At 45.0% G+C, this 25,920-nt stretch overlaps 1 protein-coding gene across 1 annotated transcript; it reads left to right on the top strand.

The window, feature by feature from the left end:
• Positions 1-3,924: 3,924 nt before the first annotated feature.
• LOC135383855 (uncharacterized) lies at positions 3,925-4,980 on the top strand. The gene has a single exon (XM_064613158.1). The coding sequence runs from the start codon at positions 3,925-3,927 to the stop codon at positions 4,978-4,980; it is 1,056 nt and encodes a 351-aa protein (XP_064469228.1).
• The last annotated feature ends 20,940 nt before the right edge of the window (positions 4,981-25,920 follow it).

Below are 25,920 nucleotides of genomic sequence, written 5' to 3'. Positions count from 1 at the left end.
TGCGGCGGAATCACCGGAAATACTCAAACGTAGCAGTGCGTGAATATTAATTGATTAACAAAGATGTATGAATTAACAAAATGTTCCTGTGGCAGGCTACCACACGCGCTGCCGGAAACACAAGAAAGAGGTAGAGTGCAGAAACAGTACGGCGTACAAATTCTAAAATGCGTACTGAAATATACGCAGCTTCGAGAAAAGTGAGAGCGCGCACAACATAAAGGGTATTTAATTTCGTGCCTCTGATTTTCGACAAATCGGGCACAAGGCATGGTGTTCAGATTTCACAGTATATGCTGAGTGCACCGTGCAGTTGGAAAAAGGCAAAATTTCAAAGCAAAGTCTTTCTTTAGTGCAATGTTTTCATTTACTCAAATCGGGTTTTCAAAACTCCATTCGAAACAGGGAGCACATACAATGGGTTCCGAAACAGGATGCCATTAAGTTCCCCAAAAATAGTTCTTACTTAAGAAAATAATCCGGCTACTTGGAATGCACTCATACAAACGTTTGCCATGATTGGGGCCGTTTGCATTGGTGTCACACATTAATTAGACTAATTTTGTTAATTGAACTAGCCCAGCAAACGAAGCATTTTTCTGCAATAATCTGGAAGCGCATCCCACTAGCACAAAAATGCATTCAAAATCGCGCGATTTTTCACAAGGTTTCTACAAAAATTTGGCAGCCGCAAATTCGCTATTGGATGAAGGGCGATCGCTGGTATTTACGTTTGCCGAATTGTTGGCTCTGGCTCCGTTCAAATACCCTTTCTCCGGTGCAAAAAAAAAAGAAAAGAAAAGAAACCATTCCATAATCGCACGTATACCCTTGTCAATGTGTCTGTCCTCAGCCACCAGCCACTAACAATGACGGTGACGAGACCCTCGATCGGAATAAAACATGTCGCTCTTTCCACGTTGTCGCGATAAAGGGGGAGCCGAGAGTTCCGCAACCACAAATTTCACCGACCATACTTCGCAAAGCAACGTATCTTTGACTGGCAAATTTCTGTACGAATCTTGTGAAAAGCCCATTGACTTTGACTGGGATAGTGTGCCGTGGCAACAGGCTTCCAAATCCCTGCAGGAAAATGCTACCTTTCCTAGACTAATTCGCGAGTTCAATTAACTTTAAAGTTAGATTAGTTAACGCATGACACGAATTCAAAGAACCTCATTCTGAGGCAAAAGTAAAGTTTCTGAGTAAAGTTTCTGAGTGAAGTTTGAATGTATTTCAAGTACTACTTTTGCTTTTATTTTTTGGATCGGCGCAACCGAAAAACCGAACGGTTAAATGCAGTTAATTCCCAGTGTTGCGTAACAACCACAGAAACCAATATGGCGGAGAAATCGGGTTACGAATTTCGAGTTCACGCAAACATTATAGACCCAGCATTAGAAAATATCTGTCTGTCGGTAGAGAACTCCTTTAATAGGTTTTAAACACACACAAAAAAAAACAGCCCAAACCCAAGCCACAACCCGGGTCCGGTAGGCCTGGTGTTAAACCGACCCACATCGACCAATGCCAGCTTCGCTTTTGGTCCGCGAAATAAACCTGACTTGCTTGTACTGTCCTGATCAAAACCTGGGTGTTCCGGAATCCGGGACATTCCGGTTTTCTTCAGGCAGGATAAAGGCAGATCCAGCCCGGAACCAACTGGAAGAGACCTGAACGACCCCGGATTTCTCTTGATCCGGCATGATTAAAACCAGATCCGGGCTGATCAAGTTTGATCCGGAATTTTCGTACGGGAACCCACTATATTTGGAGTGACTATGAGCTGCGGTGCGAAACATTTGTTTTCTTAACTCACAAACACGTTTTATTTACATGAAACGAAGTAAGCGTTAGGCTCATGTTTATCTGGTGCACTAACGTAAAACACTGAAAAGAAAAGCGAAAGGCTTCGTACACAAGGTTGCAAGCATTTTCTACATGTCTACACGTTCGAGAGCTTGAGTTATGTAACGGAAGTGATTAAGATCAAAAGCCGCACAGTCCACGCGATGGATGCTCTTCATGCATTGCGGAGTGGCTTGTAACAAAATGGTATAGCGATGGTCGCGTATGGTTACTCCAGACGGGGCTGCCAAAATGTCTTCTTCCCTTTCGGTTAGAAAGGCACGAACATGAAGCTTGAACTTCGCGAACATCTCCTCTATCGGGTTAAAGAGAGGACTGTATGGAGGAAAATACTTTACTGTATTCACAGTATCCACTGTATTACTTTACTGTTGTCACACCAGACAACGGCGCTACGGTCGCCGCGTAGACAGCGCCGTTGTCTGGTGTGGTGTCTGCTTCAGCCAAGTGCTTGCTCTCGACATCGTCTGCTCTCGACAGAAGTGTGTCATGTTCACGACATTTCAGTACGTCTGCGTTTTCATTATCGCTATACAGTTTCTCATGGCAAATATTTTAATACGCGACTTCCTTATCTGAATAGACCTTTCTAACTTCACTTTCGACGTGCCTCGGAAAGTACTGGTGAGCAGACGATGTCGAGAGCAAGCGCTCTGCTGAAGCAGACACACTCAAGTCGCCGCATCGCCTGTGGCAGTCAAGGAGACGTTCCCTGTCCTGCTGGGATACTGTTGCATATTTTCTCGGAGTGTCGTTGGGGTCTCTACGCAGACGCCCTCGCCGGTTTCCTCCTCCTTCCCGTTCAACTTCGGTGCTCATATCAACCGCGTATTCACTACGAATGCGGTTCAAAATCAGCTCAGGAATAGCCGTTGTCTGACGCACGTAGCGGCCGTTGTCTGGTGTGTCGCCTGCTTCAGCAGAGCGCTTGCTCTCGACATATGTCTGCTCACCAGTACTTTCCGAGGCACGTCGAAAGTGAAGTTAGAAAGGTCTATTCAGATAAGGAAGTCGCGTATTAAAATGTCTGCCATGAGAAACTGTACAGCTATAATGAAAACTCAGACATACTGAAATGTCGTGAACATGGCACACTTCTGTCGAGAGCACGCCGGAAGAAGCAGACGACACACCAGATAACGGCGTTGTCTACGCGGCGACCGCAGCGCCGTTGTCTGGTGTGACAACAGTAAAGTAATACATAATGGATACTGTGAATACAGTAAACTATCTTCCTCCATACAGTCCTTTCTTTAACCCGATAGAGGACATGTTCGCGAAGTTCAAGCTTCATGTTCGTGCCTTTCTAACCGAAAGAGAAGAAGACATTTTGGCAGCCCAGTCTGGAGTAACCACACGCGACCATCGCTGTACGATTTTGTTGCAAGCCACTCAGCAATGCATGAAGAGCATCCATCGCGTGGACTGTGCGGCTTTTGATCTTAATCACTTCCGTTACATAACTCAAGCTCTCGAACGTGTAGACATGTAGAAAATACTTGCAACCTTGTGTACGAAGCCTTTGTCTTTTCTTTTCAGTGTTTTACGTTAGTGCACCAGATAAACATGAGCCTAACGCTTACTTTGTTTCATGTAAATAAAACGTGTTTGTGAGATTAAGATAACAAATGTTTCGCAGCGCAGCTCTTAGTCCCCCGCAGGGGGCACCGGCTTCGGCTGGTGTTTGGTGAGTGGCGCCACCACGGCCCCCAGCCCCCAGTCCTAAGGTGTTATCCGTACCGTGCCGAGGGGATGAAAGGCGAAGGGTAGAAGCCTTGAACGGTGGCGGTCGGGATCTTGGTCAAACCCCGGCCGATGGGTTTCCTTAGAACTCCGGGACCTTCCCATGTGTATAGGTATGAAGCATGGGTGACAGTATCGGAATACCTATTACCTAAATATTCCAGGGGTAAAAATTCATTAAACTCTTTGATCGGGGGTGGTAAACGCCCCCGGACCGATGTTCCAGTACTGACATTCAATGTCTTTCAAGGCAAATACATTGTCCTTCATCGTGAAACATCTGAGAACGAAGAAGCCGTGCCACTTTGAAAAATGTCACCGTTCTGTATTGAGAAGGCAGTGGCAAGTCTGTCAAAGAATGTAACAGAAATGAAACGCCTCAGATCAGGTGACTTGCTGCTTAAATGCACCTCTGAAAGTGACTGCAAACGAATAATAAACGCCAGTGAAATGATGGGTACGAAAATATCAGCAAGTTTGCACAAGAGCCTCAACAGTAGCCGATGTGTGGTGTCACTAAGGGAACTGATTGATGTTCCACCAGAGGAAATTCTCGAAAACCTGAAAGATCTGAACGTGATAGATGTGAGGAAAATAAAGATAAGGAAAAACAATGAATACATCACAACGCGTAACATTGTTCTCACATTCGACTCTCCTACTTTACCTGAAAGACTAAAGGTGGGATATCTGACAACCGAAGTGCGGCCATATATTCCCAACCCACTCAGGGGCTTTAAGTGCAACCGCTATGGCCACCCTTCAGATGCATGTAGAGGGTCGGCATGCTGCGCCCGCTGCAGCAAGCAGGACCATGACTCTAAACAGTGCGAGGGGCCGGATCACTGTGTCAATTGCGCAGGTGATCACCCTTCGTACTCTAGATCTTGTCCCAAGTGGAAATTTGAGAAAGAGGTAATGCATATTAAAGTAACACAAAAGCTGAGCTACCCAGAAGCCAGAAAGAAAGCTTCTCCTGTATTCTTCCAGAAATCTTTTGCAACTGTGCTCAAAGAAAAACCGCGAATGGTCTCATGTTCAACACAAACATGTATCGAACAATTAGCTCTTTCTCACATACCAGCTTCTCCTGCAGTAATAGCTGCATTCTCTCAAACCTCTTCGGTGGCGTCTTCCTCGCAGGCGCCACCTTCGTCATCACTAGCCTTGGAGCCTAGCTCCATGGATTGTGATGACGACTTGAGCTCGCAAGGCTCTGTCACGAGCGCGAGCCCCAAGCCCCAAAGGAAACTCAAGGGCAATCTTTATGGGAGCAATATTTCCCTCCCCGATATATCGCCAAAAGAATTGGCTGCCGTTCGGAGAAAAGTTCCGAAGCAGCCAATAACGGGCCCAAAGAAGAAATAAGTACTTCTTTGAGCAGCCCCAAACAAATGGATAATGCTGCATAATTCTTCCGCTCAACAGAAGTTTGCTGTGCACATCTTTTTTCTCCTTGTTGTTGCCATAATTATGGGAGGTAAGCTTCTACAATGGAACTGCCGTGGGCTAATTTCGAACCTAGATGATGTGAACGATCTTTTCGACAAGTACAGTGCAGCATGTTTCTGCCTTCAAGAAACATATTTAAATACAAACACACCGAATCCACTGCGCCGACATAACATTTTCCGAAAAGATCGATCACATGCATCCCGATCATCTGGGGGTGTAGCAGTCATAACATGAGGTTCTTTTCCGACAAAAGAAATTCACCTGACTACAAACTTGGAGGCTGTAGCTGTGCAGATGTGTCTAGACAAAATCGTCACCATCTTCTCAGTTTACCTTCCACCATCAGAAACATTCACAGAAAGAGACATAGAAGATTTGTGCGCCCAGCTACCAAATCCTTTTATTCTTGCAGGTGACTTTAATGCCCACAACCCGCTTTGGGGCAGTACCAGAACAGACACAAGAGGAAAAATGATAGAGAGATTTCTGTTGACGTCCTCGATATGTCTCTTGAATACAGGAAGATCCACGTACATGCATTCATCTACTCAATCCTTCTCAACCCTAGATCTCACTTTTTGCACTCCATCTCTATTTCAAGATATGAAATGGACTGTACACGAAAACCCACTTGGGAGTGACCACTTTCCAGTGGTGCTAACATATAAACATGCCGTCACAAGCCTAATGACACGTCCTCCCAAGTGGAAACTTGAACAAGCTGACTGGAAGCACTTCTCAGAAAAGTGTGACCTATCACTGATTGCTTTCGATAGAATGACGATTGAGTTAACCAATGATCTTGTCACCAGCGAAATCCTTGAGGCAGCAGAGCAATCGATACCACAAACATCCGGTCAGCTACCAAGGCGACCTAAGCCTTGGTGGAATGATAACTGCGAGGAAACTCGCGAGCTCCAAAATCGGGCATGGGGTACATTTCGGAGGTACCCCACGGCACAAAATCTGTTAGCCTTTAAAAAGGCAAGAGCGAAGGCCAGATGGACGAGGAAGCAAGCTAAACGATCCTCCTGGCAGAGCTTTGTAACGTCTCTATCTCGTAATACCCCAACTAAAGTAGTTTGGGATAGGCTTCGGAAGATAAGAGGCGACCATATCAGTCGATCTGTCCCTCTTTTACATGTAAATGGAAAAGCCTGTGACAGCCTGGAGGAACAGGCTAATGCTCTCGGGCATCACTTCCAAAGCGTATCCAGTTCTTCCCATTATACTAACGAATTCCTTAAACTTAAACAAATGGCTGAAAAACAAAAAATACCGCTGCACGGGGGTGATGCTTATGCATATAATCAGCCTTTCACCATGGTAGAACTCTCACGCTCCTTACTGTCTGCAAAAGCAACTGCTCCAGGTCCAGACCGGATCACATACTCAATGCTTGACCACCTGTCTGAGAAGTCGAAGTCATGCTTGCTTGGATTCTTCAATCAGGTTTGGGCACAAGGAGTACTACCTGCACAATGGAAAATTGCCACCATAATTCCTCTTTTGTAACCAGGAAATGAATCCTCGAATCCATCAAGTTACCGGCCTATTGCTCTTACAAGTTGTATTAGCAAGACGTTTGAGCGAATGGTCGGTAGCCGTCTCATTCATATCCTCGAAGAAAATAATTTAATATGTCAATTTCCGTGTGGTTTCCGAGCGGTGCACTCCACTACGGATCACCTCGTTCGTTTAGAAACAGCTATCCGGGAAGCTTTCGTTAGAAGACAACACTGTTTATCGGTATTCTTTGACTTAGAGAAGGCTTATGACACTGCCTGGCGTTACGGCATTCTACAAGATTTATATTCCTTTGGCATTAGGGATGATTTTGTGCAGGAGAACGGCGTCCCACAGGGATCCGTACTGAGTGTTATCCTATTCCTGGTTAAAATAAACTCTGTAGCCAGTGTAATGCCACCATCTATAACATACTCTGTTTACGTAGATGATATACAAATCTCTTATTCGTCTACGAACCTGACAATATGTGAGAGACAGATGCAGTTGGCTATAAATAAGTTGGTGAAATGGTCTACAGAGAATGGCTTTAAGTTCTCACCAGAGAAAACTGTATGTGTTCCTTTCTCAAGAGTCAGGGGTGTTTTTCCTCCACCAACACTGAAACTGAATGGGCATGACATTCACGTAAGAGATGAACACAAATTCCTTGGTGTTACATTTGACAAAAAGCTCACCTTTTTGCCACATCTTAAAAACTTAAAGGTCAAATGTGTGAAATCAAATAATATCCTTAAAATCCTGTCTCACAAGTCCTGGGGTGCAGATCGAGAGACGCTGCGTAAGGTCTATATTTCGACAGTACGTTCGAAACTAGACTATGGGAGTATAGTTTATGGATCAGCTCTCCCATCTGTTTTAAAAATACTGGATCCTGTACATCATCAAGGACTTCGGCTGATAACTGGCGCTTTTAGAACGTCACCAGTTGAAAGTTTATATGTTGAAACTTATGAATATTCCTTGACAAGACGGAGATTTTACCTCGGGGCATCTTACGCATTAAGAATATGAAGTCATCCACAACACCCTGCACTGCCGTGTGTTACAAGCACACGGTTTGAACAGCTCTTTATAAACAAACGTTCAATTGTTCCACCCCTCTGTATGCGACTTATGGACGAGAGTGAGTCTCACAATTTCCCTTATTACAATTCCCTGGTTGTAGAACGTAGTAAGAGGATCCCACCATGGGAACCACCCCTAAGGTCTGACATTACACTGACCAAGTACAGGAAACATTACACTGCCACGCCTGTACTACAACAAGAGTTTGAACATTTGAAGCGAAGCTTTGGCATCATGTTGAGGTGTACACTGATGGGTCAAAGTCTAGCGCAGGAGTTACATGTGCCATGGTTTCGGATACATGCACAAGGTCCCACCGTATAAAAAACACTGCATCCATTTTTACAGCTGAAGTATATGCTATTATTCTTGCACTGAACTATATTCTTGAAGGCTGCATAAAATCAGCAGTTGTGTACACGGATTCCCTCAGTTCCCTTAATGCTCTCTGTAGCATACACAAGCAGAAGAATTTTCTTGTGCAGCGAGCACAATACATACCCCACACGATAAACAAGAAGGGATATTCTGTAATCTTATGCTGGGTGCCCAGCCACATTGGCATACAGGGCAATGAATTGGCAGACAAGGCTGCTGTAGCTGCAGTTTCTACTGATGTTACTCCATTTGAATTACCCTTACAGGACATTGCATCTGCATTAATGAAATCAATTTATACAAACTGGCAAAACTTATGGGACAGCCAAACACATAACAAGCTCCATCTCGTTAAAACGAACATCCAAAGATACGAAGAAGGTTCAGAAAATCGCCTGCTGAGTGTTGTACTATCAAGGCTGCGCATAGGACATACATCCATCACTCATGGGTTTTTACTTCGTGGAGAGGAGCCACCCCAGTGCGAGCACTGTGGTGAACTTCTCTCTGTCATACACATTCTCATTTCATGTCCTCATTATGAGGCCCACCGTCAACATCACTTTAGAGGTTTTTATGCATATCATTTGCCTCTTCACCCAGCCCTATTGCTGGGTGATGAGGCAATAATCCCTTTTAAAAGGGTTTTTCAGTTTTTAACAGACATTGGAATTTTAAACGTTCTGTAGTTTTATATTGGCAGTATCAGACATCGTCATATTTTATCACACTGGTTGTATTTAATTTTATGTAATCATATTACTGTCAACGTTTAGGCGCATTATGACCTTTGTTGTCGATGCGCCAGTAAGACCGGAATCATCATCATCAGTTCATAGTCACTCCAAATATTTTGGGTTGATAGATGATGCCACGTGGGAGCGTGTCATCGTTTAGCGTTGAATTGGGACACGAAGCTCCGTGTGGATTGGATTGGAAAGAAAAAGAAAGAATGGAAAAAGTAGGAAGAAGAAGACGAAGCTCCGTATAATCATAACCTAAGGGTCTACTTCCGATACCCACACAGGAACAGCATGCAAGTACATGCACGCACGCCAGCTCATTATACTGCTTGCACAGAGGCTACTCCGATATATACTGTCTGACTTGAAAGTCTGCAACATGGTCTATCGTCATGAAATTGCCGCAGGTTACGTCGGTGGTCATAACTTATCTTACTGTATCGGTTATGACGATGACAGTGCTGTCCTCCGTTTGATGGAGCATGTACATCGAACCGTCAATACCCCAACACTTACATGCTATATCATTGCGTCATTTGCAGTTAGGGTAGTACAAATTAGTCTTGTGATCGTCCATGACAGGCTATGATCATGAAAAGATAATCAGATTCCAAATAGTGATGTCGCGATATTATACCATTTCCATAAAGGGCAGTGCGAAACCGTTCAGTCATAGCTTATGTAACAGATTATAGTATAGTCATAAAAAGCTCAAAATGCTCAACCAGCAATAGGTCATGACATCATTCAATTCCCAACAAGAGTAGTCCAAAATAGTTCAGTCATAGTCTATATGTAGGTTATAGTCATAAAAAGCTCATAAAATCCTGCATAGTCATAAGTCACGACATTATTCAATTTCCAACAAGATTAGTCGGAAATAGTTCAGTCATATTTTACAATGCAGATTTTAGTCACGAAAAGCTCATGAAATCCCACATAATGATGGATCATGGTACTCTGCAATGAGGTTACTCTGAGATATTCCAGTTATAGTCTATAATGTAAGTTATACCCATGATAAGCCCATAAAGTCACGCATAGTCATAATTCACATTATACAATTTCCGACAAGGGTAGTCCAAAATAGTCCACTTGTAGTCTATAATGTAGGTTACAGTTACGAAAATCTCATAAAGTCCCATACAGTCATAATTCATCTCATTATAACATTTCCGAGAAGGGTAGTCCGAAATAGTCCAGTCATGGCCTATAATGTAGGTTATAGTCATGAAAAGTTCATAATCCCGCATAGTCATAATTCATGTTATTATACCATTTCTGACAGGATAGTCTGAAATAGTCCTGTCACAGTCTATAATGTAGGTTATAATCATGTAAACTCATAACGTCCCATATAGTCATAATTCATGTCATTATAACATTTCCCACAAGTGTAGTCCGATATAGTACAGTCATAGTCTAAAATGTAGGTTATAGTCATGAAAAGCTCATAAAGTCCCACATAGTCATAATTCATCTCGTTATAACATTTGCGACAACGGTAGTCCGAAATAGTCCAGTTATAGTCTATAATGTAGGTTATAATCATGAAAAGCTCATGAAGTCTTGCATAGTCATAATTCATGCCATTATACCATTTCTGACATGAGTGGTCCGAAATAGTTCAGTCATAGTCTATATGCAGCTTATAGTCATAAAAAGCTCATAAAATCCCACATAGTCGTAAGTCATGACATTACTCAATTTCCAACAAGAGTAGTCCGAATAGTTCAGTCATAGTATACAATGCACGGTTTAGTCATGAAAAGCTCATAAAATCCCACATAGTCGTATATCATGGCATTATACTCTCTGCAATGAGGTTACCCATAAATAGTCCACTTATAGTCTATAATGTTGGTTATAGTCATAAAAAGCTCATAAAGTCCCGCATAGTCATAATTCATGTCATTATACCATTTCCGACAAGGGTGGTGCGAAATAGTCCACTTATGGTGTATAATATAGGTTATAGTCAAGAAAAGCTCATAAAGTCTCGCATAGTCATAAGTCATGACGCAATACCAATGTAATAAATGACGAAGTACTCGCAATTTATCTCCTTATCGTGCAGCAGTAGTCATATATTACTGGGTTATACTGATTCCAATGGCGGCAGATGCAATGATATGGACCGAATTAAATTGGCTGACCAGTAGATTAATTTCGTTGACCATGGGATTAAATTGATAGACTATAGGATTAAATTCAGTGACCATGGGATTAATTTCACTGGCCATGGGATTAAAATGAGTGACCATTGGATTAAATTGAGTGAGAAAACCTGTACTCCTCGCTACACAAGAATCGCCGCGTTGTCTGTCTGTAGCCGCGCGCGGCGCGCATGCGCGGTGAGTGGAGAGGGCGGAGAGGGCGTGTGGTGAGTGCGACGTGGCCACGGGGCTAGAGCGCCGATACTCGGCTGTGCAGCGTTGAGCTGTAGTGGTCGACAGGTTGAGTCGTGTTTGTGTGGGCGCGCAATGGGTTATGAAAGCCGCATCTGCGAAAGACGGGCGGCGAAAGAAGGCTGAGAGACGGGGCCACCCAGCTGAATTGGAGTAAGCCAGAATGGCTGGCTTGGCTGCCAATGCTGTCTTGCGCTGGCGTTGTGGTGAAAAGTTGTGTAGCGTTTGTAAAGAGTCGTTGAAGGGATGTGTAGCGTTGTCAGGGGGAGTTTGCAAAGCATTTCCAAGTTTTCCTTCTCCCGGTGTTGCTTGCTGTTCCCTGTTAACGATTACATCTTACTAATAAAGATATACGTACAATCGTACTTTCAGGAAAGCGGTGATGCATATGTCTTTGGCGGGCCAACTGGCCCCTCTAAAGCTGACGCCTCTGCCAGTATTGTGAAATTCAAAGAACTCTTGCAGTGGAGCGGACGGACGCCTTCGACTGACCTTGTGTACCTGCTTACGTCGTAAGATACCCTTTTTGAATTCGCCAGTTTTTACACCCAAGTATTGTGAGAACCGGCTGTTTGAGCCTCATTGGCACTGTCGCAGGATCATCATCGCGCCTAGTCGTGATGAGGCTGCGATCGTGATCACCATTAGGTGCGGACAACGTGCGCTTCAGTGTCCTACATTAATGCTGCGCAATTTGTCCCGCATTCGTGAACGGGATTAAACATTTCAAGGACGAGAGGGCAGACGCAGTGGCTTCCTTCACCCTTTCGGGGCAGTACAGCAGTATGAACACCCGCTAGAAAAAGGCGTACTTGACACGCAGAATTTGGACGCACCTGTCGAATTTGCTTTAACAGGATTTTTTTTTGCCAGGTAAAGGTTATCTCAAGACAACATATCATTTTCACTCACAACCTGAGAGTCTATACCATTCTCAGCCTCCGACAAATAGCGTCAGATGATAACCTGAACTGTCCACGTCAGGTTCGGACGGCTTGGATACTGTATCGAACCAGATACACGCAGTCATGGTCGAGTGACGATCCAGATTGTGTGTGGCAGCCAACCAACGGTCTTAGAGCAGAGACGGATCCAAAGGCGGGGGGTGGGGGAGGCAGTCGCCCCCGAAAGTCCCCCAAAACAAAGCGCGCGTCTGGATCCGCCCCGTCTTAGAGTAGGCCAGTTTCACAGTTCCGCTCCGGAGGTGGACGCAGAGGCAATCACGCGAACTTACGGCACTGCGTTCGACTCTTTCTTCACTGCTTGGTGCTCTCGATTGCCTTGCCAGCAGTTGATATAGCCTTTGGTACGTAACAACCGCCGACTGGCAATCCGATGGTGTGTGTCCGAATCATGCACAGCTGGTTCCCTTTTTTCACGTGCCGTCATCCCATTGAAATATGCAACAGGGCGTTGTAAGGGTTGTGTTACGTTTGTCTATGTTTAGTTGTCTCATCGGAAGTGTTGTACCCGCTACAGAAACTAACGAAATACCGCAGACATGTAGCGCAATACTAACGTCGCTACATATTTCAAAAAGGAACGCGATACCGCTATCAAATAAAAGTAACATAAATACTATGCTGCTACTTATATATGCTACGGTACCCCTTCTCTATGCAACACCTTACCGTATAGGCACCTCCGTGCCTAATCTCTTTGCCTAATGTGTTGAGTGTGCAATATTTAAGCTTCCTCACATGCAGTATAAGGTATCAGCTACCTACGGTCATATAAATATTCCACATTGATCTTGACCTTGAGATTGTGCGCATGTAATACAATTTATTGCACATAGCGAAATTTTCCCGTCAGAATCTTCGAAACACAAGTCGATTTTTTTTGCAGTGACAGTGTTTTGTCCGAGATATCCGATCCCAATCTCAAACTCTTCTGCTAGCTTCCTGTCGATGGATTGATCAGCTTTCCTTCTGCTCAAGTGGCGCAACCGCCATCATAAGTGACCCCTGATCGCGGCATCAATAAGTAGCTCCCAGGAGATGAACAGATCAAACGGGTGGCATAATGTTTGCTCTCGCCAGGGCGAACGTCGTGCTGTTGGCATACTACACCAAAACTTAGACCTTACAGGAATTACGAGTTAACGTTTTAGCCAACACCCAGCTTCCTTTACTTTACCTTTTACGTTACCAATTTAAAATGTAGCGCGATCGCGACTCCGCTACTGAAAAAAGCAGCGACGCTGACTTCAACTTCAAAACCCATCACGTTGACTGCGACTTCAAACTTCATCGCGCTGCCTTCAACTTCAACATCACATCACATCATGCCCTCCATTCAACATCATGTCATTCTATACGAAGTGATGTTGAATAAGGTCGGTGAAGGCCATCATGAATGCATGAATGAATTCGCCGACCTATGGACGCTACTAGTAGCGCTAATATGTACAACACTTCTCATCCGCAACAGCGTTACAGTGAAATTTTGGTCACGGAACAAGTGCAATCAGTGTGAAATGTGTTTATATTATGCGAGACACGCAGGATGCTTATTTCTTTGTTTCAATGCCATGGCAGCAGCACAGAAACATTTATTGCAAGCCAACCACACTGCCACGAGGACATTCTGACGAAGAAAGTATATGTAACCTCTTAACGACAAATTACCAGAAATTACTCCAATGATCCTTTCAATTACCTTGAGAAGGGTTGAGGATTGGACTAGTTGGTAATTAGACGTCTGAACTGAAAGCGCAACGAACACGAACAAAGAACGGAGGAACAGAGCGCCCGTCCTGTCTGTTTCTCCGTTCTTTGTCCGTGTTCCTTGCGCTTTCAGTTCAGATGTTTCAATTACCGCAATTTCACGCGTATAAGCCGCACCGCAGATGAGCCGCAGGACGCGTTTTCAGGAAAACTTTGAAAATTTTCTGGCAGATAAGCCGCGGGCAATACGAGACGACTGATTTGTGAAACAAAGGAGACCATAGAGAAGTCCATAAACCCTGTGGTCCATACTCCGGGGTCAGTTCTAGAGTTCTACCAAAATCGGATTGTGCCCTTGTTGGGCGTTTTTCATGGATTGGTAGGTCAGTGGCCTTCCAGAAGACGTGAATCACTGTCACCACTTTCGTTGAAGCTGCTTTGGGGAATGCACCAGGAAGATTAATCTACTCGATTGTGGACCCGTCCCTGTTACGCACTGTTCGTGCGTCGGCAGGGCAGTGCTCTTCCAATGACACTGTCGATTTTCGTTAAAACTGACATATGGGGAAAATACCAGGAAAAAATAGTAATCAGATAAGCTGCACCGGTGGATAAGCCGCAGAGCGCCCATGAGAAAAAAAATCGCGGATAAGCCGCTGGTAATACGCGTGAGATTACGGTAAATGTTTTAGGGGAAATGTGAGATAGGAGAACGAATGCTAGTCATAATTAAAGTCACAGTAATTGTACCATAAAGGGCAAAGAGCCACCTCTACCTGCAATAGGAATAGAAAATATAGACAGGGGAGACCTGTTGCACTTCTACCCTTTTTCAACCTTTTCTTTTTCCCCCATGCTTTAATCGAAATGTTGTGCCGGTGAACCGCAAATAACAAAAATGTCCTTCTGAGGACTTCAACGTATTTGCTTTTTTCATGATTTTTTTAGAAGTTGTGTGGCTTTGACTAATGACTGGCTCAATTTTTTTTACTTTGCTCCAATTTCCCCAAATGCCCCCAATTAAAAAGATAGTCAAGCGATCTAAGGCAATTAGTCATGTTATAGTTACATATACCGATACTACAACACGAGGGTTTGTGGTGCTCGGATAGCGTTTGTACTAAAATATGTAACTGACACACATACAAAATGTGTATGTACAGAGTGTATCACGAGAAGTGCATCAACATTTTCGTATATCTAAGGTGCGTTTTTCCTTTCAAAATTGCACTGCATGGACCTATTTGCGATATGGCCTAGTCTATTCTATCTATCTATTATAACTACAACAGAGAGTGCCAGCACTAATAAGCTCATAAATAAATCTAATTACATAGGCACCTCTTTGCCAAACGTGTATAAAGAATAGATGGGTAGAAATCCAGCGAACCGGTAGACACTAGCGAACCAGCGAACACGTATCCACTGTCCTCCTCATCTTTCGCTATGCTTGCAGATCTTGCCTGTTGTCCCGTTTCGTCCACGTATCTGTGAACCTCCCATTTTTCTGTAACCAGTCTCGAGACTAGATCACTACATTCACATAATCCCCTCCACACTCTAACAAAGCGGCCATTCACTCCGGCCGTAGAAGCCCGTACGAACCCTTTCTTCCCTAGGGGCTGTTGAACGACAATTCGCATGAACCTTTAAACACGTCACACCTAACCCTTTAAATACCATGTCAATGATGAGGACGGTGCCCAGAAGAAGAACAGTCTCTGTTCTAAATATCGGCGGCTTCTGCCCTGAGGCAACTCCCTTCGTGTATAAAGAGTGTGCGATATTTATGCTCCCTCACAGCCAGCATGCAGCATAAAGTATACCACCACTTACAGTCAGGATATATTTTTCCACATTGATCTTGATTTTGGGATAATGTGCATTTAAGAGGTAAATTTAATGCATACAGCGCATATGTGCATTTAGTAATTTTCCCGTCAGAATGTTTGCAACACATGACTGTTTTTCTCCGATAACGTAATTTCGTTCGACATATCAGCGAATCTAAACTTGTTTCATCTGCTTACCGTCGACGGTGGTTGCAGTGGTCAAGTCAAGGAATGCAAAATGTTTGCTCTTGCTATCGCCAGGGTCAACGCGACCAAGAAGAATCGACAACCGATAGGGCACGACATACCACTCCATATTTGTGTACATTCCTCTGTGGTGCGGCAAATGCTTGCATACCACGTACCCGTGCTTCATGTCATGTGTCCAACTTCGGACTACCACTACCTGTCCAACTTCCCACTACCTGTATAGCGAAAAGTTGCCTAGCCATTCCGCGGGCGAACTCAAACCGCGCAGCTATTGCTGAGACTAGGTATCCAAGTATATAGGTTTTGTGAATGATCGAATTGTAGAGGCATTACACAGGTGTGGTGACGCGCCATGTCAAACAGCCATTAGCCCGCTTGATCCGTACGCGATCAAGGTCGAGCATTCGGAAAAAAAAAGAAGAGAAAAAGACAAGCGAGCGGCGATCATAACTAGAAATGGCAAAATTAACTGAAATCATGTGTGATTCAAAATAAAGTTGTGGTTGTTGTCAGACAACGCTGATTATGAGCGCCTTTACCTCTACCAGGAGAAAACCGAAGCTTCTTTTGGACGGTTATGAATCTATCAAAAGGTTGCTAAAAGTGACTGGATTCGATGGCAGTATAAAATCGAAACGTGAAGAAAGCCCGAAAGCGTGCAAGGGAGCCCTCACGAAGAAATGGGAATGTCAGGGCTGGCACTCGGGTATTTTATATTGAGACGAGCAATTGTCCCGCTTCAGCTTCTCATTAGTGAGCAATTTTCTGGCGAGCGAATGTCCAGTGAGAAATTGTCCGCGTCCCGCCGTATGGACGAAGGACACTTCATGAATGGAAAGGAATATAGTCCTTTAATGTATTTCCATCCATGAAGTGTCGTGTAATATTGTGACGACGATAACAAGGACTCATGCCACGCGACTCATGTCTCATGCATTCTCGTTCTGTTCATTAAATCATTGCTATCGCCACGCTGTGCTGCCCGTATCACTTGGTGGAGGTGCTGGCTTGCTTCCCCTCAGACACCCCTACAAGAGCATCTACGACCATCTACAAGACCTTCGTGTACTATTGCTGCGCCTCTGGGCCCAATGCTGCTGTGATGGTCGTCGACGCCCCAGCCCGCCCAGATGACGCGACAGACCAGACGACGACGAGACGAGACGAGACCGGACCAGACGATCCCCAGCCCCGTAGATAAACGACGTCCACGACAACAGCATGGCAAGGCAAGGCAAGCAAGGCATGGCAAGAGGAGCGGAGGCACCGGGCTATCGCGGGCAGCACAGCGTCACCTCATCTTTCTTCCACTGACATCTACATCTACCTCCACGAACAATCCCGTACTCATCATCGCCCTCATCGCTCATCAACATTGACCATCGTGCCCAGGAGGTCACGACTTCGGGAGGGGGGTATTGTGACGACGATAACAAGGACTCATGCCACGCGACTCATGTCTCATGCATTTTCGTTCTGTTCATTAAATCATTGCCATCGCCACGCTGTGCTGCACGTATCAATATGTATTTAATGTGCTCTGTGCGAGAGAAGATAAACGCATTCCTCACCGGTACATAGGCGTGGCGCATCCACCCAGAGAACGCAATGCTTACATACAACATCCTAGCTTGCAATATTATCATGGAACCTGGTAACCGTTGACGATATATAACGTACCGAACCTTGCCACACTAATATCCCGTCAATGTGGCATTCAGCAGCTGGGAAGAAGTAATGAGTTCCCATGGCCACTGACTTTGTGAGGGTTGATATCAGCAGCAAGGCCCTCGCCCACTTCTACACAGTACCAGCTCCCGTGGCATAGTGGTTAGAGTGATCGCTTTCCACGCCGAGACTGGGAGGTGACACGGGCTCGAATCCTGTCACCGGCTGTGCTGTCTGAGGTTTTCCCTGGGCTTTCCGAAGACTTTCCAGGCGAATGTTGGCACAGTTCCCCATGAAGTCGGCCCAGGACGCATACTAACCCCCCTGTCCCCCACTCCTTCCTACTGTCCTCTCTCCATCTGTCCACGTCTATACGCCGCTCATAGCCACAGTTGCTTCGCGGCGCTAACACGGAATTTAAAAAAAACTTCTACACAGTAAACTTTCTACACTTTTTGATGTAAATGGCATGTCCCATGGCGCACAACATTTTGGTGTTGGCTTTGCACTCGAATGAAGGGTGTTTTCTCAAGCACCCGTTAGACAAGTGTATTCCTAGTAAAACGCTCTTATAATGGGAGTTTAAAACCAAACACGCCCTTAAAAGGGGAGTATTCTAATGTAAACACCGTTTAGGATGGAATGGTTCCCTGGCAAGTATTCCCTCTCAAATAGATAATGTAGTACTAGCTTCCGCGGCAGCATGCCGAGACATACAGTACGACATTCTAGGGCAAGCATCGCAAGCACCCTCAACACGGCAGACTTCCAGCAGTGGTTGCATTGAAGAACCTAAGCCGGAGCGCAATCCGCCACACGCAGGCTAGTTAGCTTGGTAACACTCTGGGACCTACGTGACTGCCGCGGTGTGAAGAGACCTGGGCGCCCCTTCTAGCCTATATTGGCGTGTCGCATGGATCATATACTGAAGCCCTGAGACGCCACCCAAATAATGCAACATATCCATAACGAAAGCACGAGAGTGGCGGAGAAGACATAAAGAAAGGACACGGCTGGAGGAGACGCAACTTTCCCAAAGAAGGTCCGACGGCCAGAGAAACATCGCCGACACATTTCCCACATACAAAGTATAATTTTACTTATAATTGGGTGTTTACGTCGCGAGACAACTCAGATCATGAGCGACACCACAGCGCTCGGTCAGTGGATTGCTTTTGCCCACCTGAGGATTCTTTAACATACAATGAAAGCTCACAACTCAGCACCTCGCGGAAGACGGCGTATCTAAGCATCTTGTACCCTGCCACCAAGTTGCTGGCGTCCTCGGCCGGGTTCGAACACGCGATCTCGGGATCAGAACGCGAATACGCTGCCGACTGAGCCACCGAGGCTGGCCAAACCGGTGAGGATACAAAGGGCTTCCCTCAAAAGCCTCTTATTGTGATCATGGTGCGAGGCTCTTACGGAGGTCTCTTTCCATAAGGGAACACAACAATTACATTCATCAGCGCGATACTTACTTTTCGCTTTGAAAGCATGCTCACGCAAGCGGTCCTTTAGGCATCTTTTGCTTTGTCTTGTGTAGGAGAGCCCACAGGACAAGGGTATTACGTAGACAATACGGGACTGATATTTGAAAGAGCGTGGAAAGACTGGCGAACAAATATGCCGGGATAATCAGAAATTAAGATTACAATCCCTCGGTTCACATTCGCACAAGAACTACGAGTGTAGCGCGTAATCCAGGGGTCGGATTCACAAACAAGTTCGTAAGATTCGCTACGATGTCGTAGTCTACAACCGTCGTAAGACATCGTCGCAAATCGCGGGGTTCAGTATTCACGAAAGGATCGTAAAGGAGAGGGAGTTTCACGATGGGCAGAACGAGCAAGAAAGAGCAGCTGACGTGCTTCCTGAAATGTGACCGTGGGATTAATGAGCGATTGGGCCCGAGGTTATGTTATTGTTATAGCAACGACGTCAGCTAAACCAATGGGGCCCGTTGTATCCTATGCCACATGCCACGGTGTTTGTCAACAAAATCGCTCGGTATTTTCAGAAGTGTGTTCTGAAGTTGATATAGAAGTCACTCATCGGGCCTCAAAGCGTGTCCACCGGCCGAATTTTACGGATAGCGAGATAGAGACCCTCGTGGAAGGGTACAAAACAAACAAAAACGCTATCGACGCCAGTGGAGATGGAGCAGCAGGAGCTAAAGACAAGCAAAAGGTCCCTAAGCACATCACTGCAGTCCTCTTCGCGGTTTCGGGAACTACACGGAACTTTGCAGAAGTAGAAGTGGACAGACTTTAAAAGTTCGAGCAAAAGAGAGGTATACGATGTGGACGTTCGCAGGAACAGCACAATGGGAGGGTTCATTGGGAATTACAATAGTTCTTAGGGTGGATATTACAGAGAGGAAAGGAAAGGACGGTTATGAAATTTCCTAACATTCACAACTATATTAATTTCAAACGTCAGGAGCAAGTGTAGACCGCAGCGCCGCTAGTACCGGTGACGATACTGGAGGAAAGAGTGGTTGGGGCCATTGGCCGAACTGCTGTCCATGATATTCCTGGCAGTTTCGATATTGGTATGTGTGTGAGGGGGGATGAGTGCACTAAACACCCTCACCACAAACTTGTGTTAATTAATTCGCTGAGAATGCTGTGCGCAGCTCTGACTCAGCACAAGAACTCACCAATCGAGGCCCATCCCATCGGCCATGTCCAACGACGCCTCTTTCAGGGGCTACGTTTTCTCCCATGTGTACTTACCTTCAGAAAAAGCGACTGCGAATGATATCTATGTAGAGCCTGCTCAGCAGCTTCAGGCATCCGCCTCATCGTCAAGCAAGGACTCATGTTTGAGCAGGGGCATTCAGAGTAGAACCACGCACAGAACCACAAGCATACTGTACCTCCTCATGCTTCGTCACGTGCATTCACAGTGTACAGTCAATTGAGTCAATAATTATATGCCTGTCTTCTCAGATTAGTGTGTGCATGGCATTTCATGAAGGCGTCAAGATGACAGCCGCACTGGGGCAGAGGAAGTTTTGGAGACTCACAAGAAAACTGAGAAACATTTAGCAGGCCTGCTTGTTCTGCGATGCGAATGCTTGCCATATAGAGCAGCATAAGTATGGGGTGAACACATTACCAGGTGGCAGCTTAAACCATGGCAACAGTGAATAGACTGCGTACATAAGTATGTAGAATCTTCATTTATTTAGTCGACTTCAGTTACAAAATTATTTAGGAGCGTATTCAGACATAAACGTGTTTTCTAAAACCACCACACTTTCCATCCCCCGGGCACTGCTCCTGCACAATTTCAGAATATGCACACGTATACGGAATGTTCATAGAGAAGGACCTTGCTTACGCTACATTGCATGACAACTGCCTGGACATGACCAAACATAATTTACCCAGGGTGTTTTTTAGAAGTTCACTCGGTGTGCGATTGAACTTCATTTGAGCGTCCACACTGCACTTGTTACACCAACGACGATGCGGGAACAACTGCTTTGTTTCACGGCCGCCAAATCTCCAATCACCAACTGGAAGCTTCCACTTGAATAAAAACGAAACGCAACCATCACCTGCACGTCCCCGCGAATAGCGTGGCACCGATCAGTTGGTCACCTTAAGGAGGGAGCCAACGCGTACGTCGCACAGGCTATACGAATCCCAGCACTTGACATCCTATGGTAGCGTAGCAAGTGGCTCTCGGAGACGTCAAACAAGGTCACACGTTTCCAACAAGCCCTCTCACGTCGCAAACCTCGTCGCGGTTCCAACTCTTCGAAATCCACACCGGCCAAAGTAGGCAGCCATGTTTGCTGTTGATTGGCTTACGACAGCTCGGGGGCTCTCTTAGGATTTCGCCGTAACTTATGACGATCTTACGACGCCCGCGCTTCGTGAATCCGCACTTTATCGCAACGTTGTCTTACGACGGACTTGCGACAATTTTTGTCGTGCGAACTGTTTATGAATCCGGCCCCAAGAACGCAAGAGGGCTTTCAATCTCGTGGATAAGAAAACCTGCCCCCTCGGCTGCTGTATGCAACGTCATGTGCCTCGGCAATACTGAGGCGAGCGGATTCTTTTTTTTCTTTCGTTCTTTTTGCAGTCTAATTTCGCCCAGCCCTTCCGGCGTCTCAACACGTCGCTCTCGCTGGTAGGTTATTCTCGGTGGTCAATGAAGAGTCCTCTGCTACCTGACGTCTCGGGACGTGAGGAGCCGCTGGGTGAGGCCGCAGCCGCTCAGCACTCTCTTGCAAAGCAGTGTTCGCAGTAAATTCGCACTTCTCAAGGGAAATATTTTGCGTGACGGTTCCTGAAGGTAATACGGTTATATGACGCAGTTAAAAGGTCTATGTCCGAAATGCCTTCCATGCTCCTTTAACGCAAGGATTCCTGTGATTTTTACAAAGAGACTCAGCCTTGCCAAACGGGGTGGGCGCACTCAACCTGAAATAATATTTAAAAAACAAATCAATATTGAACTTCCGAACTACAAACAGCAAGTTATGAGAGACATTGTGGTAATAGGGGATGACAGCACGGTTGCAAGGAGGAACAAGATTTTTACAACCGTCAGAGACCAACATTTTTACACTTTTAGAACCCTAAGGAAGTGAACTGAAGTTTTCTTCTCTGATGGTTGTAAAAGTCTCGTTCCTCCTTCCAACCGTGTTGTAATCCCCTGTTATCCCAATGTGTTTGATAACTTGCTGTTTGTAGCTCGGAAGCTCAATGTTGATTTGGTTTTCAAAACGATTTTACGTTGGTAGCGCTCACCCCCTTTGACAAGACTGAGTCTCATTGTAAAAGCCATGGGAATCCTTACATTAAATGTCAGTCCCGTCTGGTATACGAAATACCGTTGCCTTGTGCGTTGTGCTACATAGGACAAATCAAAAGATGCCTGAACGACTGCTTGCGTGAGCATGTTTTAAAAGTTTAAAATAAAGATCCCACTTCGAAAATAGCGAAGCGTTTTGATGAATGTAAAGGTTGTGTTCCCTGTGGAAAGAGATCTCCCTATGACCCTCGGACCCAGGTCGCAATAACAGGTTTTGAGGGAAACCCTTTGTATTCGGACCTGTGGTAATTGCGTCAGCAATGTTTTTCGGACCGTCGGACCTTCCTTGGGAAAGGTGATTCCTCTACCCCCGTGCCCTTGCTGTTTCTATATATCTCTTCAGGTTGTGCATTAGAACCTCAGCTGTGTTGGACACTTGTGTTTGTGCGCGTCCTTTTAGTTAATTTTTGCCTAGTCTCGGCTGCTCATTATGAATATCTTCACCAACTCACTTGCTTTCTATGTTGTTTATCGTAATGGAACATATTTTTGCATATTCTGCAACCGCAAGCCCTCAGAAACTCGCGAAAAAACTATCAAGAGGACAAATGTCCTGGTTTTTTAGAAATTGGCTGGAATATATGACATACTTTCCGAATGTTACCATTTTTGCGCGGCTGCAGTATGTGGCACACTGCACCTACAGATATCACACTTAGTATATGACCGGAAAGCTAATTTCACGGCCAACAAAATGGCATATCACTCATCAGAAAACTTTTGAACAGGCGCTATGCAGAGCAGACCTGAGTACAACAGTAAAGTGAACGAAAGACCAAGTTTGTCTTTTTTGTTTTGGTTTTATGCCGAAAGATAGGATTTCGTAGATCATTTTTGTACACCTCTGTACAATGTCCTGCATGGGGACAACAAGAAACCAAAAACGCTGTGTCTCTTTCGGGCGTCTCCGCCAGGAACGCCCAAACATTCGGAAAAATGAAAACTGCGATAACAGTGAATTCCACCGGCCTTCAAGTTTTTTTACTTTTTTTTCACGGCAACGAATGGTCACAGGTACTTGAAACAAACTGCTTCGTCATCTTGAGATATCGGCCAACAATATACCATTATTCAAGCAAAATCTGACACCACGTCCGGACCAGCCTTCCCTTTTGCCGGGACCGCCGGGAAAGACGCTAGTCTGGGTCTATCAGCACGCTCCGCGAGCGAGAATGTTGGGAAGCGACAGCAGCCGTGTGGACAGCAAACACGGTGGATTCAAACATCCATTGATGAAAGAAATACAAGTGCGGCTGTTTCCAACAGTTGTGCGTGAAACCCCGATGGCGGTTGCTCGTGTGAAAAAAGCCGTTACTTCTTGTCCACCACGTGAGAAAAGGTTCAAAACATCAATAGCTTAAACCAAAAACGTTCAAATGAGAAATAAGGTTAAAATTTGGGCGGGTTGGTATGAGATCTTTTAAAATGGATAAAATACCCCAGTGCGAAGGTAAAACAATGGGACGAGACAAACACAGACAAAGGGACGACGCACAGCACTGACTGCAACCAAAAGAATTTATTTCCGTCACCATCTCCTTTTTATACCAATACCTTCTCTCCACACTAACTACAGCATCACGTGAGAATACATTCTACGCAAGAAAACATTCTATCTTATCAGACAAGGTTACTGATGGTACACTTATGCACGAATTCCCCAATTTCTTTATCGTTAAAGCTTCCAAGTATAGTAACGCCCCTTGTTTCTTGTTTTTATACAAAACTTTTGTGCTTTTTAAGTCGGGTTCACATCCATTACACTGTGCGAGGTGCCCACCTAATGTCGTTTCCATTCTTTTACTATTTTTCTTATGTTCTCTTAGTCTTGTGTTTAAGCACCGTGTTGTCTGTCCAACATATTTCTTCCCACATTTTAATGGAATACTATACACTACCCCTATAGCACATTTAACGTACGTTGTTTGATGTTCAACTTTACACCCGGTGTTCCGCTCCTTATTTACACTATTTAGTAGGGAATTAAGACCCCATCCCTTTCTAAACACGACATCTATCCCAAACTTCTTCGATAATTTCTTTAACCTATGCGATGCCTTATGCACATACTGTGGTTGTCTCGTCCCATTGTTTTACCTTCGCACTGGGGTATTTTATCCATTTTAAAAGGTTCAAATGAGGAATGCCGGATTTTGCATGTCCAATCCATGGACTTCAACGTATGAGACAAAATCATACACTTAGTACGGTGTATGTGGTTTCTCAACCCCGTTCACGTGCGATGCGGTATTTTTAACAGTTGTGATTATAAAAGTGTGTTGCCTTAACGTTGCCACTTAGCTGCCCCTGGTTTGTATGGCATAACAAATTACACAAATGAAGGATAACAATAAAGCAATCGCGTGTAGTGTATAGTTCATGCGGCCGTATAGAGTCAAATAATAGTAAAATATTTCCATGTGGCTATAATAAAGTCTATCAGATCTTTTCACAGCCTATTCAACGCCACGAATCCATTTAGCCTTTTTTTCATCTTTACAGGCGTTCTTTGTATGGAGAGACGAATGGGAGACAGTCTAATGTATCTGGTGAGTACCCATATTCCTTAAACGGATTTCCTCGTACCGCGACTTCAACAAGTAGTAAAGCTAAGATAAATGTGCGCCACCTACTATAGACAGATACGCTGATTTCAGCTATCAGCGTCCATGTGTCCAGCTTATGGCTTGAAGATAATGGTGGTAGCATCGACCTATATATTACTCATGAGAAGGGCAACATGATGTTCGGGGCCTCTGGCGTGCAGGTAGGCTTCAAAACGAGCTTTGCCGACATTTGATAGCATGCATCTCGAAGAAACACAGTACAGCTATTTCGTGGTGTTATTGCTCAAGCTGGAAGTTTTACATAGCGTTGGGGTCAGGTACAAACGACGTGCATGTTCGGTCCCACCTTAGGCCGCTTGTCTGCCAAACTATTCGAAGACATGCCACTCTAGTATGCCCGCCGGATTAAAAAATGATATGAAAAAAAGATTGCCATGGTATCGCAGGAAAACTAGGACTGCAGTAGTATTTTGCATATGTTGGCGGATATAACACTCACTGCAGTTTATATCCATTCCAACGAGATCGGGATCCAGGATCGTGAGGTGGATTGAGTTAGATGAGACTGCCAAAAAATTATGTTTCAATAACTTTTTTTTTCTTCGTGGTCGGTGTAAAGGCACAGTGTTTAACTGTCTACTGGATACACATGTCTTCCAGACGCAATTATCTCATAAGAATTGGCTACATGCCACTTCTTGAACTGTCGCGCTACTGTAGACTATGGATGTTGTTTCGTTTTTGTTTTGTTTCCGTGTTAGCGCCGCGGAGCAACTGTGGCTATCAGCGGCATACATATGTGGACAGCAGGAAGGAGTGGGGGACAGGGAGCTCAGTATGCGTCCTCGGCCGACTTCAGGGGAAACTGTGCTGACATTGGTCTGGAAAATATTCGGAAAGCCCAGGGAAAACCTCAGACAGCACAGCCGATGGTAGGATTCGAACCC

Source organism: Ornithodoros turicata, chromosome 1 (genome assembly GCF_037126465.1).
Source record: "Ornithodoros turicata isolate Travis chromosome 1, ASM3712646v1, whole genome shotgun sequence".
Classification (NCBI taxonomy): Eukaryota; Metazoa; Arthropoda; class Arachnida; order Ixodida; family Argasidae; genus Ornithodoros; species Ornithodoros turicata.
The sequence above is the reverse complement of the archived record's forward strand: the minus strand, read 5'-3'. Positions and strand labels throughout refer to the sequence as shown.

What these genes read in the sequence shown, in the direction of transcription:
- LOC135383855 (XM_064613158.1), top strand. Translation starts at nt 3,925, where the DNA reads ATGTCACCGTTCTGTATTGAGAAGGCAGTGGCAAGTCTGTCAAAGAAT.